At 28.8% G+C, this 15795-nt stretch overlaps 2 protein-coding genes across 2 annotated transcripts; both read left to right on the top strand.

Annotated features, from left to right (window-relative positions):
• The first annotated feature begins 390 nt into the window (after positions 1 to 390).
• Positions 391 to 1809, top strand: LOC133783871 (uncharacterized). The gene is made up of 5 exons (XM_062223479.1): positions 391 to 545; positions 897 to 1026; positions 1137 to 1295; positions 1368 to 1502; positions 1604 to 1809. The coding sequence occupies exons 1-5, from the start codon at positions 523 to 525 to the stop codon at positions 1679 to 1681; spliced, it is 525 nt and encodes a 174-aa protein (XP_062079463.1). The 5' UTR covers positions 391 to 522; the 3' UTR covers positions 1682 to 1809.
• A 10247-nt stretch (positions 1810 to 12056) lies between these two features.
• On the top strand, positions 12057 to 14598 carry LOC133784810 (protein FAR1-RELATED SEQUENCE 5-like). The gene is made up of 3 exons (XM_062224081.1): positions 12057 to 13006; positions 13084 to 13392; positions 13476 to 14598. The coding sequence occupies exons 1-3, from the start codon at positions 12057 to 12059 to the stop codon at positions 14596 to 14598; spliced, it is 2382 nt and encodes a 793-aa protein (XP_062080065.1).
• Positions 14599 to 15795: the final 1197 nt, after the last annotated feature.

Here is a 15795-nt window from a genome sequence, read left to right as displayed (position 1 = left end):
TATCATATGTACATATCTAATTCACAGTATCAAGAATTGTCTACGACTACAATATTCAAATAAAACATAAAAGAAAGAAAAATTACTCATAACAATCCATCAGCAGTATAAACTAAATTAAAATAGTGCATTAATCATGTCAGGTCAAAATAGAATCTATTACCCCTTAAATTCAAATTAATAATCTCCCTTGATGATATTTGTTTTCCAACATAATAATCTGATCATTGAAGTCCAACCCAGTTTCAGTTGCCATCTTTTGAACCTAATATATTATGCCATCAACTTAAATAGATTATATATATTCATTACTTAAACCCATATATACATAAATGGAAAAGTTCTCAATAGTTATTACCCACACATGGGTACCTAGATAAATGTGCAAATATGCTGACATGGCATGTAGGTGACTTGGTACATCAAGTTACCAACAAGTAAAGATTCTTTTTTTTTTGGCATAGATTCTTTTTTTTTTTTTGCATTAATTTCGAAATTGGCTTTTTTTTTTGGTCATTAGGAATGGTGATTCCAACCAATAAGAGGTAAGCTCTCTTTTCAAGTTTTGAATTAATTTAAAATTTTAAAAATTAGGGTTTCATAATAAATGCACACTCATTTCTTAAACTCTCTCTTCTTCTTCTTCTACATTCAAAGTAAAAAAATAAACATAAAAAAAATCAGAATTTCACCATGATTTTCGTGAGCATGTGAAGGAGAGAAAGAAGAAAAAAAAAACGTGTGAGGAAAAAATAGAAAGGGAGAGAGAGAAAACGCATGGGAGTAGAGGGGAAGGGGATGAAGAATAAAAGAAGTAGATCTAAAGATTTAGAAGGAAGGGTTTGAAAGAAGAGACAAATTTTTTATGATAACTCATTGTCTCCTAATCGAATCAGGTCAAAATTGCTTTTAGATCGCGCTCGTCGGTATAGATCTCCTATGAAAAGTTTGGAGTCGTCCTCTTCAATGTTCGAAAGTAGAACTCGGCGTTGTCTTCATAGTGAATCTTATTGTTCTTTTTGTAAGGTAATATCTTCATATCTATATATGTGTCTATGATTGAGATCTCATTTTATGTTTATGTTAGAACACTTCGATTATATTTTTCTAAACTATTTTTTCTATTTAAAAATTAGGAATACGAAAACCATGTATGTGTAGATGAGGTAGACCGTGATGTTCCTATCCCACCATGGAGTTTTGTCATACCTGATGAACATGGTGATGCAATGACCATTAATATACCATCAGATGTAAACAAAGGGAACCTTCAAATTCCAGACCATGTAAAATGTGTATGTATTATTTTTTATTATTATTATTATTTTAATTATTTTTGAAATTTTATATTAGTTTATTTTTTACAGGTTGGGGTGGCAAAAGTAAATGATTTGCTCACAATGGTTGTTGGTTTGCAAAATATTTTAATTACAAAGATCCTTGAATCTAGAGATAGGTTAAATGGTTCAAATAATATTATCCATCAACTTCGTCGTCGTCTGGTTGGTATATCTTAATTAATTTCAAAATTTAACAGTATGAAACATTATCTGGTTGGTATATATTTATCTAATTTTGTTTATTTATTTATTGTTTTGTACAGCAACTATGTGAAGCATCTCAAATATCTGAAGACCATAGTCAAGATATCATTGATAGTAGCAATGTAATCAATAAATAGGGAGATGTGGAGGAGTAATTTGGTTTACTTTTGTATTTTTATATTGTTGATCGAAATAAGTTTGTTTAATTTCCAATGTAGCATTTTAAATATTATTTGGTGCAAGTATATGTAATTTCCAATGAACTAATTGAAATATATTTTTTTAATTTCTTTAATGTATTAAATTTTAATTTCGAAATTAGTATTTCAAATTTGAGATTTTATTATTTAAATCTTATATTGGAAATCACAACAAATTGATGATTTTTTATGTACCCTAAAATAATGGATGACTATTGGTTTTTATAGCAATAATAGAACATCAAAACAAAAATAAGAAATAAATATTTCCATATTACAGTATAAAATACAAATTTAAAAAGAATTATTTTTTTTTATTTATGCCAAACTACTTTGATTATAGGTAAAAATGAATCAATACAACTCTTCATTTTTTCCCAAAAAAATGTTAACTTAGTTAATTTTATTTTTTTTCCATAAACTACAAAACAATACAACTTTTCAAATTTTCTATTATCAATAAATGAGCATTTATTGATAGGATTACATCATAACCAATAACTATTGATATTCTTTACCTTGAAAATATATTTTTTAATTGAAACTTTTTTTTTAAATCATTATTTTCGGCATGCACAAATTAAAAAAAAAAATTCGGCTAGCATTAAAAAACTATTTTGATTTTTTAAAAGAAACATCTCTTTGTATTCTCTTGGGAAAATCAAATTATGTTGTTTTGAAATTAGATATTTATTTATTAGTCCTATATTGCCCAATAAGGAATCTTATTCATTTAATATAATTGGTTAGGTAATTTATAATATCTATTAATTTAGAGATTGTTTAATGGTAAATTGTTAATTTTTATTTAAAATTTTACATTGAAAACCGAAAATTAATATACAATTTCGGCATTGATTTAAAAAAAATTGGATAATTTCACTCCAACAAAATTATTAACAATATTAATAAATAAATAATAATAAGATTTTGTCTGAAGACCCAAAAAGAAATAAAAGTTTCTTTTCATAAAAAATCCTTTTAAGAAAATGTCCATAAAAAAATTTAAAACATAATAGAATAAAAATATTATAGTAAGACCTAAGGAAACACATAGAAACAATAAATTTAAAAAAAAAAAAAAAAAAAAACACTTGAAGCATTTTAGAAATTGTCATTCTTCTTCTCCTTCTCCTTCAAATATTTCTCCCACACCTCGTTCTTTTTCATCTCTGCATCAAAATAGTTGGCCACTGATTCATGCAGAGTTTGCATCGCAAAAGTGCATCTTGTCATCTCTCGAACAAATTCATCCATGTTGTTTTTCAATTCAAGTAGACGACTGATATTTTCATTAAATTTTTGGAACATAATATCAAAATATATTACATTTGGATTGTACTCTAGTTGAGCATCAAGTAGATTCACATCTTTCTCACCACCGCTAAACTTCTCAGTCTTGATATTCTTCAATTGAGACTTTGCATCATTGTCAAACTTCTCAACCTTGATCTTCTTCAATGGAGAATTTACTTCATCATCTTTAAAATCAAAGGGTGAAGAGTTATCTTCATTCTTTGAATAGGTTGAATCTGATATGTTAATGATAGACATAGTAGTTGAATGTTTGTAAAACTTGATTTTTTTTAAAAAAAATAGGATAATCGGTTTTGGTTGTATGTGGATATATTTATAATGTGTGTTATGAAGAAACAATGCAACCTTTCACATTCTTAATAAAATATTTTAAATTTCTTTAAAATAAAAAATAAAATATTATTGAAAGAATAAATAATTAATATGTTGTAACTTCCCAATGTAAACACTAATCATGCATTCACATTAATTAAATATTATTTCTATTTTATAAAAGAGACCCATTAATTTCGGCCACCTATATTTTAATAAGCAATTTCACAAATTAAATGCATTTAACAAAAAAAAAACCGAAAAAATAAGAACAATTTTAAAATATGTCATTTAATACAAGAACCACACTTTCTTAATTTAATAAATAAATAATTAATATGTTGTTACTTCCCAAATGTAATTAGTAATCATGTAGCAACATTTAATTTAATATTGTCTTTTTGAATCATTTATCAATAAATTTCGGCTACTACCAATTTTTATAATTTAATATTAAATTTTTAATAAAAATCACCCATTAATTTCAGCCACTATAATTTTAATTACAAATTTGACCAATTAAATGCATTAAAAAAATAAATAGAAAATAGCATTAATAATTTAAGACACTTAATACAACTACCACAATTTTTTGATTTAATGAATTTAAAAAAATAAAATTAAATGAAAATTTGATAAGATGAAACTGTATAATTTTATTAATGGTAGATATTTACAAATTTAATTAATTCTTATCCTAAACTAAAAAAAATTCGGGAATTTAATAAATCATTAAGTTATAGTATTGATTTGATTTTATTAATAATGAGAATTATTTTAATAATACAAGATGAAATTAGAATTAAAAAAACCTTAAATGAAAATTTTAAAATAAAAAATTGTTTGTTGTTTCAAAATAAAAAATATATATTTGTATATTAGGGACATTATATTTGCACTCCAATAATATATATAGACACTCCATTAATTAAATAAAAAATTAATTTTATATTCATTTCTAACACTTTTTCTCAAAAAAAATTATTGACATTATTTAATTTTTTTTTGTTATTTTCAAAAAGCTTATTTTATATTATTTTCATCATTATTTTTAAAAAAGTAATGTCTTTTTTTTTATGAAAAAGCCTCTTATTTTAACAAGTTTTTAATAAATATATTTTTTAATATTTTTTATTTAAATATTTTAAAAAATATTATTTATATGTATTGTTTAAAATATGAAAAATAAAAAAAATTAGAAAAATGTAAGCACAAAAGTTGAAAAAAATATAATGCACTGTATATTATTACATATAGTATAGGTTATCTCGGTGACTAGTGCACGTTGAAACGGTTCATTATGTCATAATTAGGCCTGCTTAGTGCAATGTTATCTAGTCATAATTTTTTGAGATCGGATGCCATTCTAAATTCACTACTATATCTTAGTGCAATGTTATCTAGTAATATTTTCCGGGATCGGATCCCCTTCTAAATTCACTACTCTATCTTACTCAGCATGACAACTATATCAGACCATAGTGGTAGTATTGGTTTACTAGTGTACGTTGGAACGGTTCATTATGTCATAATTAGGTCTGCTTAGTGCAATGTTATCTAGTAATAATTTTCCGGGATCGGATCCCCTTCTAAATTCTCTTCTATATCTTACTCAGCATGACAACTATATGAGACCCTAGCGGTAGTATTGGTTTACTAGTGTACGTTGGAACGGTTCATTATGTCATAATTAGGTCTGCTTAGTGCAATGTTATCTAGTAATAATTTTTCGGGATCGGATCCCCTTCTAGATTCACTACTCTATCTTACTCAGAATGACCACTATATGAGACCCTAGCGGTAGTATTGGTTTACTAGTGTACGTTGGAACAGTTCATTATGTCATAATTAGGTCTGCTTAGTGCAATGTTATCTAGTCATAATTTTTCGGGATCGGATGCCATTCTAAATTCACTACTATATCTTAGTGCAATGTTATCTAGTAATATTTTTCCTAGATCGGATCCCCTTCTAAATTGACTATTATCTTACTCAGCATGACAACTATATGAGACCCGATCAGTAGTATTGGTTTACTAGTGTACATTGGAACGATTCAGTATGTCATAATTAGGTCTGCTTAGTGCAATGTTATCTAGTCATCATTTTTCGGGATCGGATCCCCTTCTAAATTCTCTACTATATCTTAGTGCAATGTTATCTAGTAATATTTTTCCGGGATCGGATTCCCTTCTAAATTCACTACTCTATCTTACTCAGCATGACAACTATATGAGACCCTAGCGGTAGTATTGGTTTACTAGTGTACGTTGGAACGGTTCATTATGTCATAATTAGGTCTGCTTAGTGCAATGTTATCTAGTAATAATTTTTCGGGATCATATCCCCTTCTATATTCTCTACTATATCTTAGTGTAATGTTATCTAGTAGTATTTTTCGGGATTGGATCCCCTTCTAAATTCACTACTCTATCTTACTCAGCATGACAACTATATCATACCCTAGCAGTAGTATTGGTTTACTAGTGTACGTTGGAACGGTTCATTATGTCATAATTAGGTCTGCTTAGTGCAATGTTATCTAGTAATAATTTTTCGGGATCGGATCCCCTTCTAAATTCTCTTCTATATCTTACTCAGCATGACAACTATATGAGACCCTAGCGGTAGTATTGGTTTACTAGTGTACGTTGGAACGGTTCATTATGTCATAATTAGGTATGCTTAGTGCAATGTTATCTAGTAATAATTTTTCGGGATCAGATCCCCTTCTAGATTCACTACTCTATCTTACTCAGAATGACCACTATATGAGACCCTAGCGGTAGCATTGGTTTACTAGTGTATGTTGGAACAGTTCATTATGTCATAATTAGGTCTGCTTAGTGCAATGTTATCTAGTCATAATTTTTCGGGATCGGATGCCATTCTAAATTCACTACTATATCTTAGTGCAATGTTATCTAGTAATATTTTTCCTGGATCGGATCCCCTTCTAAATTGACTATTATCTTACTCAGCATGACAACTATATGAGACCCGAGCAGTAGTATTGGTTTACTAGTGTACGTTGGAACGATTCATTATGTCATAATTAGGTCTGCTTAGTGCAATGTTATCTAGTCATCATTTTTCGGGATCGGATCCCCTTCTAAATTCTCTACTATATCTTAGTGCAATGTTATCTAGTAATATTTTTCCGCGATCGGATCCCCTTCTAAATTCACTACTCTATCTTACTCAGCATGACAACTATATGAGACCCTAGCGGTAGTATTGGTTTACTAGTGTACGTTGGAACGGTTCATTATGTCATAATTAGGTCTGCTTAGTGCAATGTTATCTAGTAATAATTTTTCGGGATGATATCCCCTTCTAAATTCTCTACTATATCTTAGTGTAATGTTATCTAGTAGTATTTTTTGGGATCGGATCCCCTTCTAAATTCACTACTCTATCTTACTCAGCATGACAACTATATCATACCCTAGCAGTAGTATTGGTTTACTAGTGTACGTTGGAACGGTTCATTATGTCATAATTAGGTCTGCTTAGTGCAATGTTATCTAGTAATAATTTTTCGGGATAGGATGCCATTCTAAATTCACTACTGTATCTTAGTGCAATGTTATCTAGTAGTATTTTTGGGGATCGGATCCCCTTCTAAATTCACTACTCTATCTTACTCAGCATGACAACTATATCAGACCCTAGCAGTAGTATTGGTTTACTAGTGTACGTTGGAACGGTTCATTATGTCATAATTAGGTCTGCTTAGTGCAATGTTATCTAGTAATAATTTTTCGGGATCGGATGCCATTCTAAATTCACTACTGTATCTTAGTGCAATGTTATCTAGTAGTATTTTTGGGGATCGGATCCCCTTCTAAATTCACTACTCTATCTTACTCAACATGACAACTATATCAGACCCTAACAGTAGTATTGGTTTACTAGTGTACGTTGGAACGGTTCATTATGTCATAATTAGGTCTGCTTAGTGCAATGTTATCTAGTAATAATTTTTCGGGATCATATCCCCTTCTAAATTCTCTACTATATCTTAGTGCAATGTTATCTAGTAGTATTTTTCGGGATCGGATCCCCTTCTAAATTCACTACTCTATCTTACTCAGCATGACAACTATATGAGACCCTAGCGGTGGTATTGGTTTACTAGTGTACGTTGGAACGGTTCATTATGTCATAATTAGGTCTGCTTAGTGCAATGTTATCTAGTAATAGTTTTTCGGGATCAGATCCCCTTCTAAATTCTCTACTATATCTTAGTGCAATGTTATCTAGTAGTATTTTTGGGGATCGGATCCCCTTCTAAATTCACTACTCTATCTTACTCAGCATGACAACTATATGAGACCCTAGCGGTGGTATTGGTTTACTAGTGTACGTTGGAACGGTTCATTATGTCATAATTAGGTCTACTTAGTGCAATGTTATCTAGTAATAATTTTTCGGGATCGGATCCCCTTCTAAATTCTCTACTATATCTTAGTGCAATGTTATCTAGTAGTATTTTTCAGGATCGGATCCCCTTCTAAATTCACTACTCTATCTTACTTAGCATGACAACTATATCAGACCTTAGCGGTAGTATTGGTTTACTAGTGTACGTTGGAACGAATTATTATGTCATAATTAGGTCTGCTTAGTGCAATGTTATCTAGTAATAATTTTTCGGGATCGGATGCCATTCTAAATTCACTACTATATCTTAGTGCAATGTTATCTAGTAATATTTTTCCTGGATCGGATCCCCTTCTAAATTCACTATTATCTTACTCAGCATGACAACTATATGAGACCCTAGCGGTAGTATTGGTTTACTAGTGTACGTTGGAACGGTTCATTATGTCATAATTAGGTCTGTTTAGTGCAATGTTATCTAGTAATAATTTTTCGGGATCATATCCCTTTCTAAATTCTCTACTATATCTTAGTGCAATGTTATCTAGTAGTATTTTTCGGGATCGGATCCCCTACTAAATTCACTACTCTATCTTACTCAGAATGACCACTATATGAGACCCTAGTGGTAGTATTGGTTTACTAGTGTACGTTGGAACAGTTCATTATGTCATAATTAGGTCTGCTTAGTGCAATGTTATCTAGTAATAATTTTTCAAGATCGGATCCCCTTCTAAATTCTCAATTGTATCAACTGAAAATATATTGTACAACTATCTTAGACTCTATGATATTATATGAATATCAAAATTTCAATCCAAGATTCCCTAAAAAATGAAACTAACCATAGATTAATTACCCTCAATGAAAACTAAATTTTTTGTGCATGTACACGTACGGTTTGCCTTTTATATTAAAAAACAGAAAAAAATAACAATAATAATTTATGCAATTTAACACAATTACCATAATTTTTAATTAAATGAATTTAAAAAAATTAAAATTAAGTACAAATTTGATAAGATAAATCTTTTTAATTTTATGATTGGAAGATATTAAAAAATTTAATTAATTTTTCTTAAAAACTAAATAAATTTTGAGAATTTAATGAAACAACCAAAATATAATATTAATTTAAATTTATTAATAAAATAAATAAATTAAAAAAAATTCGGTTACCTTTCTTAAATAATAATAATAATAAAAAACAATGTTAATGGAAATTAAGATTGGTAGCTTATCCATCTCACCAAGTGACCACTATTTATCTTCCCTGTGTTTTTATCATGTAACATATTTCAACAAATGTTATTAATTGTACCTATAATATTTTTTTTAAAACACAACAACTTCATTGATGTCTTTTATTCTCTCTATTTTATGTGAACACACAAGTTGATTCTATATATTTTATAGATTTCCTTCTCTTATCTCATCTTTTGCTTAGAGTTATAACGGAAAAGTAACCATTCTAGTCCCAGATTATGGCTCCTCCCGAAATTATAGGTGATCCATACTACCAAATAGTAACAGGTGATATTGATAACACCATCAGACTAGGTGAAGGTTCTGATTCTTTCTTTGTTATTCACCTCTTCGCAAAATTTTCACGACATCCACTAACTAGTAGCGAACCAAATTTTACAAATTGGATGGTCGATAACGGCATGGAAGACTCTGTTTGTTGCGATACTATTGTATTTCTTTCAAGACAAACGTTGATGGCCAATGAAAATAACCATGCCAAAGTTATCATTGACGAGATGCTAGGTGAGGCTTATCTCCATCCTTCAATATTTTTTCTTTCGGATAAAATTATTGATTACGCTCGAAAGATGTGGAACGAAGAGGATTTTAAATTCTGTGTAAACGTGGATGTTCATGTTTTTGTTTATGATCTTCCTCCACAACACGATTCTGGCATTGATGGTGACGTTGATAGTGAGGAGTATATGGATAATATGACTATTAATTTCGTCGCGGCAAGCGAGCAATCCATTGAAAGATTGGAGAGAGTTTTGATTAAAGATGATCAAATTGTATGTTCTATTTGCTTTGAGAATGTTCATGTTGGTTTGAAAGCTACAAAGTTACCTTGCACACACACATATCATGAAAAATGTATAGTTCAGTGGCTACAAATTAGTAAAAATTGTCCAATGTGTCGATTTGAGATAGTTTCAAAAAATCATTTTTATATTTGTTACACAAATTTCAGCATGTATTAAATCCTATTATATACTAATAATCCGAATTTTATTTACAATTTTTATATATAATTTCGAAAATGTGGGAACATTTTAATTTCAATATTTATATAACAAAACATTGCATGTTTAATTAGAAAGACTTATTCATTTGAAAGATACATATTCATCTTCCCAATAAAATAATAAAAATAAATATAATAGATATATATTTATAAATGAATTAATCCACATTTATTCTATCAACACAACTTTATCTACAATTATTAAATGACATGTTCACATTAAAAGGCAAAGGTTTATAGAACCTATACATATTTTCGAAATACCCTATTGTAATGCCAAAAAAAAAAAAAATTCCAATAATATTTTGGAATTTATAATTTTGTACATCAAAGATAATTATTATGGATGTAAATTGTTCAACTTCCCATATTAATTTAATATATTCTGTATTTTTTATTAATTTTTAATTGTTATTATCTAAATCCTATTAATTGTTATCATGTTTAAATATAATATAATACTTTCAAATTTTCAACTACCCCATTAATTATATTAAATGCACATCTCATATTTAAATACTCTAACCAACCATCCATAGCCTAGCATTAAAATAAAATAAAAAATATTGCACTATTATGGTTCTCTAAACCCTAATTTTGAAATTTGTAATGAAAATTTTGAAAATTATAACAATTATATTATTACACATTAATTAGGGTTTACACTAATTACTATTTTGAACAATTAATTATTGAATATATGTTAAATATTAAATGCACATCTTCATATTCAAAGACTCTAACCAACTATCTATATCCTAACATTAAATAAAAAAACATTAATATTGCACAATTGTGGTTCTCTAAACCCTAATTTCGAAATTTGTAATGAAAATTTTGAAAATTATAACAATTATATTATTATACATTAATTAGGGTTTACACTAATTACTATTTTGAACAATTAATTATTGAATATATGTTAAATATTAAATGCACATCTTCATATTCAAAGACTCTAATCAACTATCTATATCCTAGCATTAAATAAAAAAAATTAATATTGCACAATTGTGGTTATCTGAACCCTAATTTCGAAAATTATAATGAGAATTTCGAAATATTATTGGATTTATACATATTTTCTAAAATTTCAAAATTATATTAAATGCTATTATAATTTTGAAATTTGTAAGTATCAACTTTTCAACCACCTCACTAATTATATTAATTAATGCTATTATAATTTCGAAATTTATAAGCATCAACTTTTCAACCACCTCACTAATTATATTAATTAATGCTATTATAATTTCGAAATTTATAAGCATCAACTTTTCAACCACCCCACTAATTATATTAAATGTTATTATAATTTCTAAAAATTTAGATGTAGTTCTATTGGTTAAACATTCTGGTGATTCTTAATTACAAAGCAAAGGTTCATAGAACCTACACATATTTTTGAAATTACATATTATTATGCCAAAAATTATATATAATTATTAAAATTACAACTTTTCAACTTCCCATCAAAACACAATGGTTTCAAAAATGATTTAGTATTCTTAAAAAAAATTATAACAATTATATTATTATACATTAATTAGGGCTTACACTAATTACTATTTTGGAGAATTAATTATTGAAAATATGTTAAATATTAAATGCACATCTTCATATTCAAATACTCTAACTAACTATCTATATCCTAACATTAAAAAAAATTAATATTGCACAAATGTGGTTATCTAAACCCTAATTTCGAAAATTCTAATGCAAATTTCGAAAATTATAATGCAAATTTTGAAATATTATTGGATTTATACATATTTTCAAAATTGTAAAATTATATTAAATGCTATTATAATTTCAAAATTTGTAAGTATCAACTTTTCAACCACCCCACTAATTATATTAATTAATGCTATTATAATTTCGAAATTTATAAGCATCAACTTTTCAATCACCCCACTAATTATATTAATTGATGCAATTTTAATAATATAATCAGTTTAAATATAAAAAATATTGAATAGTGCTACATACCATTCGAAAAAAAATCAGAAGGAATAGGCTGGAGAAATGACTAGTTACGAAAACGGTTTGGAAGCTGAACAAGAAGATACAAAATCCTTATCTTCTGAACATGAAGTAGACCCTGCTGGGGGAACACGTTTGGAAGAGACAAATGATGAAGACGTACCAGAAGACAATGTTGAATGTGGCATTATTGAAGAATGGACCGAACCTGATATTGCACAATGGAGGAGCTTGCTTCAATTTTTGGATATTGACAAAGAACCAGAACATATTCAGTTTTCGGACTTCGAAGGGAAGGAGTTTGTAAGTATTGAACAAGCAGAATCTTTTTATTTTTTGTATGCGAAAATGATGGGGTTTAGTGTTAGAAAAAAACTGAAGAGGGAGGACAAAAAAGGTATTTTACACATTAGAAGTTGGGTGTGTTCAAACGAAGGTTTTAGAGAACAAAAATATTGTAATCTTGATAATAGGTGTAAAGAAGCTCGTGCTCTAACAAGAACAGGTTGTAATGCAGAGTTTAGAATTAATTTAAATAGGGAAACTAACCAATGGATTACAAAGTGTTTTAATAACCACCACAACCATAAGTTTGCATTCTTTCATGAAAAACCATTTCTTAGATCTCATAGAATATTTAGGGATGAGATGAGGGAACAAGTTATGTCAATGAAGAGAGCCGGAATTAAGACATCCCAAATTTGGAATTACATGGTAGAAGTTCATGATGGTTGGGAAAATGTGGGATGTATCAAAGATGACTTGTACAAGGGAATCTGTAAAAAATATTCAACGTGGGATGATTGTGACACGTCCACAGCAATGGGTTATCTCGAAGCAAAAAAAGGGTCGGACAACATGTTTTTCTACAAGTATGATGTAGATAAAGAAAATAGATTGAAAAATTTATTCTGGTCTGACGGGACTTCCCAGGTTGATTACCAATTATTTGGTGATTGTTTGGCTTTTGATTCTACTTACAAAACCAATAGGTATTTTTTTTTTTTTTTTACCTTATATCGATTTCTTAGTAAAATATCAAATATTATATTAATTTTTTGTTCAACAGGTACGGAAAGCCATTAGTAATACTACTTGGGTCTAATAATCATGACAAAACGTGTGTGTTTGGAGCTGCACTTCTTGATAATGAGACTTCGACCACATATGATTGGGTATTGGAAACATTTTTAGAGTGCATGGGTGGTAAGATGCCGTCAGCAGTTTTGACGGACGGTTGCAAAGCAATGAACAAAGCACTGGATAATATTATGCCTGGTGTTCCACATCGTATTTGCTCGTGGCACATACTAAAAAATGCAATGCACCATGTACACAATATAGCATTCCATCAAGAATTGAAGAAATTTATTTTCAGGTAATACATTAAATGGTGTTTTATCTTATTCTCTCAATTATAATATGAAAACATTTATATTTTTCTTTTTTACAAAAATATAGGTATTACAAGGAGGAAGAATGGGAGGATAATTGGAAAGTGACTGTGAAGAAATATAGATTGACAGGAAATGCATGGGTGGAAGCACAATATGGCACAAGAAAGCAGTGGGCAGATACTTTTCTTCGTGGTATTTATTTTGGTGGAGCTACTGCTACCGGTAGATGCGAATCTATGAATGCATTCTTGAAAAGATATTTGCAAAATAAAATACCATTGTGGATGTTTATACGACACTTTGACCATGCTTTATCTATGTTACGTTACAACGAGATGAAAGAACACTACAAAACTAATTTGACTGAACCGGTTTTGAACCAGACAACTATGCCGTGTGTGGAGGATGAAATTTCTTCAAATTTCACAAGGGAAATTTTTACAAGGATAAGAAAGGAGATACGGCGTGGCGATAATTATATTGTCCTAAAGGATGATAAGATACCAGGTTACACTCTTTGTTTGGTGAAAAAATATATTGGTTATGGATTAAAGCGCAAAGTGTTAATCTCCAACGATGGGGATGATGTGCGATGTGACTGCTATTCTCTTGAGACAAAAGGAATTCCATGTAGACATATTTTTATTTCATTGAAGAATTTGGAGAGAAGAAGTTTGCCAATTTGTTTGGTAAATAGACGTTGGCTAAAAGATGCTAAAGAAGTTCAACTGTTAACTCAAGGTAATGAAAGAAAGTGTCCTCATCCTGAAGTTATTGAAAATTCTAGGTACGGTGGTGTAACCACACAAACTACTATCACGTCGTACCTTGCTACAAGATCACGAGAAGCATTTCAAAAGGCTATGAAAGTTATATCAGAGTTGAATGCAGAATTAGAAAAAATGCCACCAGATGAAGAGTTAAAACATCCTCAAAATGATGAAGGAGTATTTCCTAATAATATTTTGGACTCTCAGATTAAAAAAACAAAAGGCAGACCAACTACAGCCAGTTTGTCGAAATCATTCTCTGGAGGTGCAAAGAAGAGAAAACCAAAAAAATCGCTATTACATTGCAAGTATTGTGGTGAGGTTGGACATGATTCAAGGAATTGTCCTATGCAGCCAAAGTCCACTACAAAGAAAAATGGTCATTCGAAGAATAAGAAGAAAAAAATCAATCCATGATTAGTGATGTCTTTTGTATAATTGTTTACAAACACTTTCTCTATTGCAATCATTAATTTCGGCTACAACAATATAGGGTTAATTATTGTGTGTTTTTTCAAATATTATAAATATGGTATTGAGAATTGGAAAATTTAATTCATTTGCATAATTAGGGCCTACACTAATAGTTAGTTTGAACAATTAAATATTGAATATATGTTAAATATCAAATGCACCTCTTCATATTCAAAGACAATAACCAACTATCTAAACCCTAATTTCAAAAATTATAATTAGATGTGTAAAATTTATTAATATTACAAACCCTAATTTCGGCTATGCCAATTGTGGTTTACAATTAATATTGAAATTTTTTAGCATTAATTTCGGCTAAAAAAATATGTAGTTTTAATTGTTAATGCACGTCTTCAAATTGAAAGATTAAAATGATTAATTATATAAAAATATATTTTTTATCATTAATTTTGGATAAATTTGGATCTATTGTTTTAATTGTTTTTTTTTCAAATATTATAAACATGGCATTGAGAATTGGAAAATTTAATTCATTTGCATAATTAGGGTTTAAAGTCATTTTTTTAAAAATTAATTTCGGCTACCAAAAAAATAGGGCTAATTATTTATTTTTTTAAAATTTCGAAATAGGAGAAGTAATTTAATCATGGTATTGAGAATACATCAAGAAACAACTATAACATTTAAAAAAACAAAAAACTAACCCAAAATCAGCAAGGTCAACATTTATTATATTAATCATAAACTAAACAAAAAACATTTAAAAAAAATACATCAAGAAAAAACTATAACAATCATAAATAAAACTCTTAGAAATCTATTGCCCTTGCTTTGTAGTTTTAATTGTTTCATCATCTATTAGCATCTTCATATACTTTTCAAAGCGTTTTTTGTCACCGCCTGTTAAAACTTTAAAGATTCGTTGTTCACCAATCTGAACTTTCACCATTTCTTTATTCCAAATTTGGATCTCCAACATCAAGTTTCTAACCATAAGCTTGGTTAACTCCGCTCTTTTCTCTTGTTGGGCGATGGAGAAGTTGATGAGATCACAAACGTTGCTCCGTGGGACATGATAGTCTCTTTCCTTGGCCAATGTTTCTACTATTGACAATTGCTCCCTTAATAAATCAATCATAACCAGAATTGGTAATTGAAAGGCAATGAAATCTTCCATGT

The sequence above is a fragment of the Humulus lupulus genome, chromosome 6 (assembly GCF_963169125.1).
Source record: "Humulus lupulus chromosome 6, drHumLupu1.1, whole genome shotgun sequence".
Classification (NCBI taxonomy): Eukaryota; Viridiplantae; Streptophyta; class Magnoliopsida; order Rosales; family Cannabaceae; genus Humulus; species Humulus lupulus.
Note: the sequence above shows the minus strand (reverse complement) of the source record. Positions and strands in the feature narration are given on the sequence as shown.

Coding starts and splice junctions, on each gene's coding strand:
- LOC133783871 (XM_062223479.1), top strand. CDS start 523: ATGGTGATTCCAACCAATAAGAG. Junction 1,027..1,136: donor CTTATTGTTCTTTTTGTAAG/GTAATATCTTCA, acceptor TTTAAAAATTAG/GAATACGAAAACCATGTATG. Junction 1,296..1,367: donor TTCCAGACCATGTAAAATGT/GTATGTATTATT, acceptor TATTTTTTACAG/GTTGGGGTGGCAAAAGTAAA.
- LOC133784810 (XM_062224081.1), top strand. CDS start 12,057: ATGACTAGTTACGAAAACGGTTTGGAAGCTGAACAAGAAGATACAAAA. Junction 13,007..13,083: donor TCTACTTACAAAACCAATAG/GTATTTTTTTTT, acceptor TTTGTTCAACAG/GTACGGAAAGCCATTAGTAA. Junction 13,393..13,475: donor TTGAAGAAATTTATTTTCAG/GTAATACATTAA, acceptor ACAAAAATATAG/GTATTACAAGGAGGAAGAAT.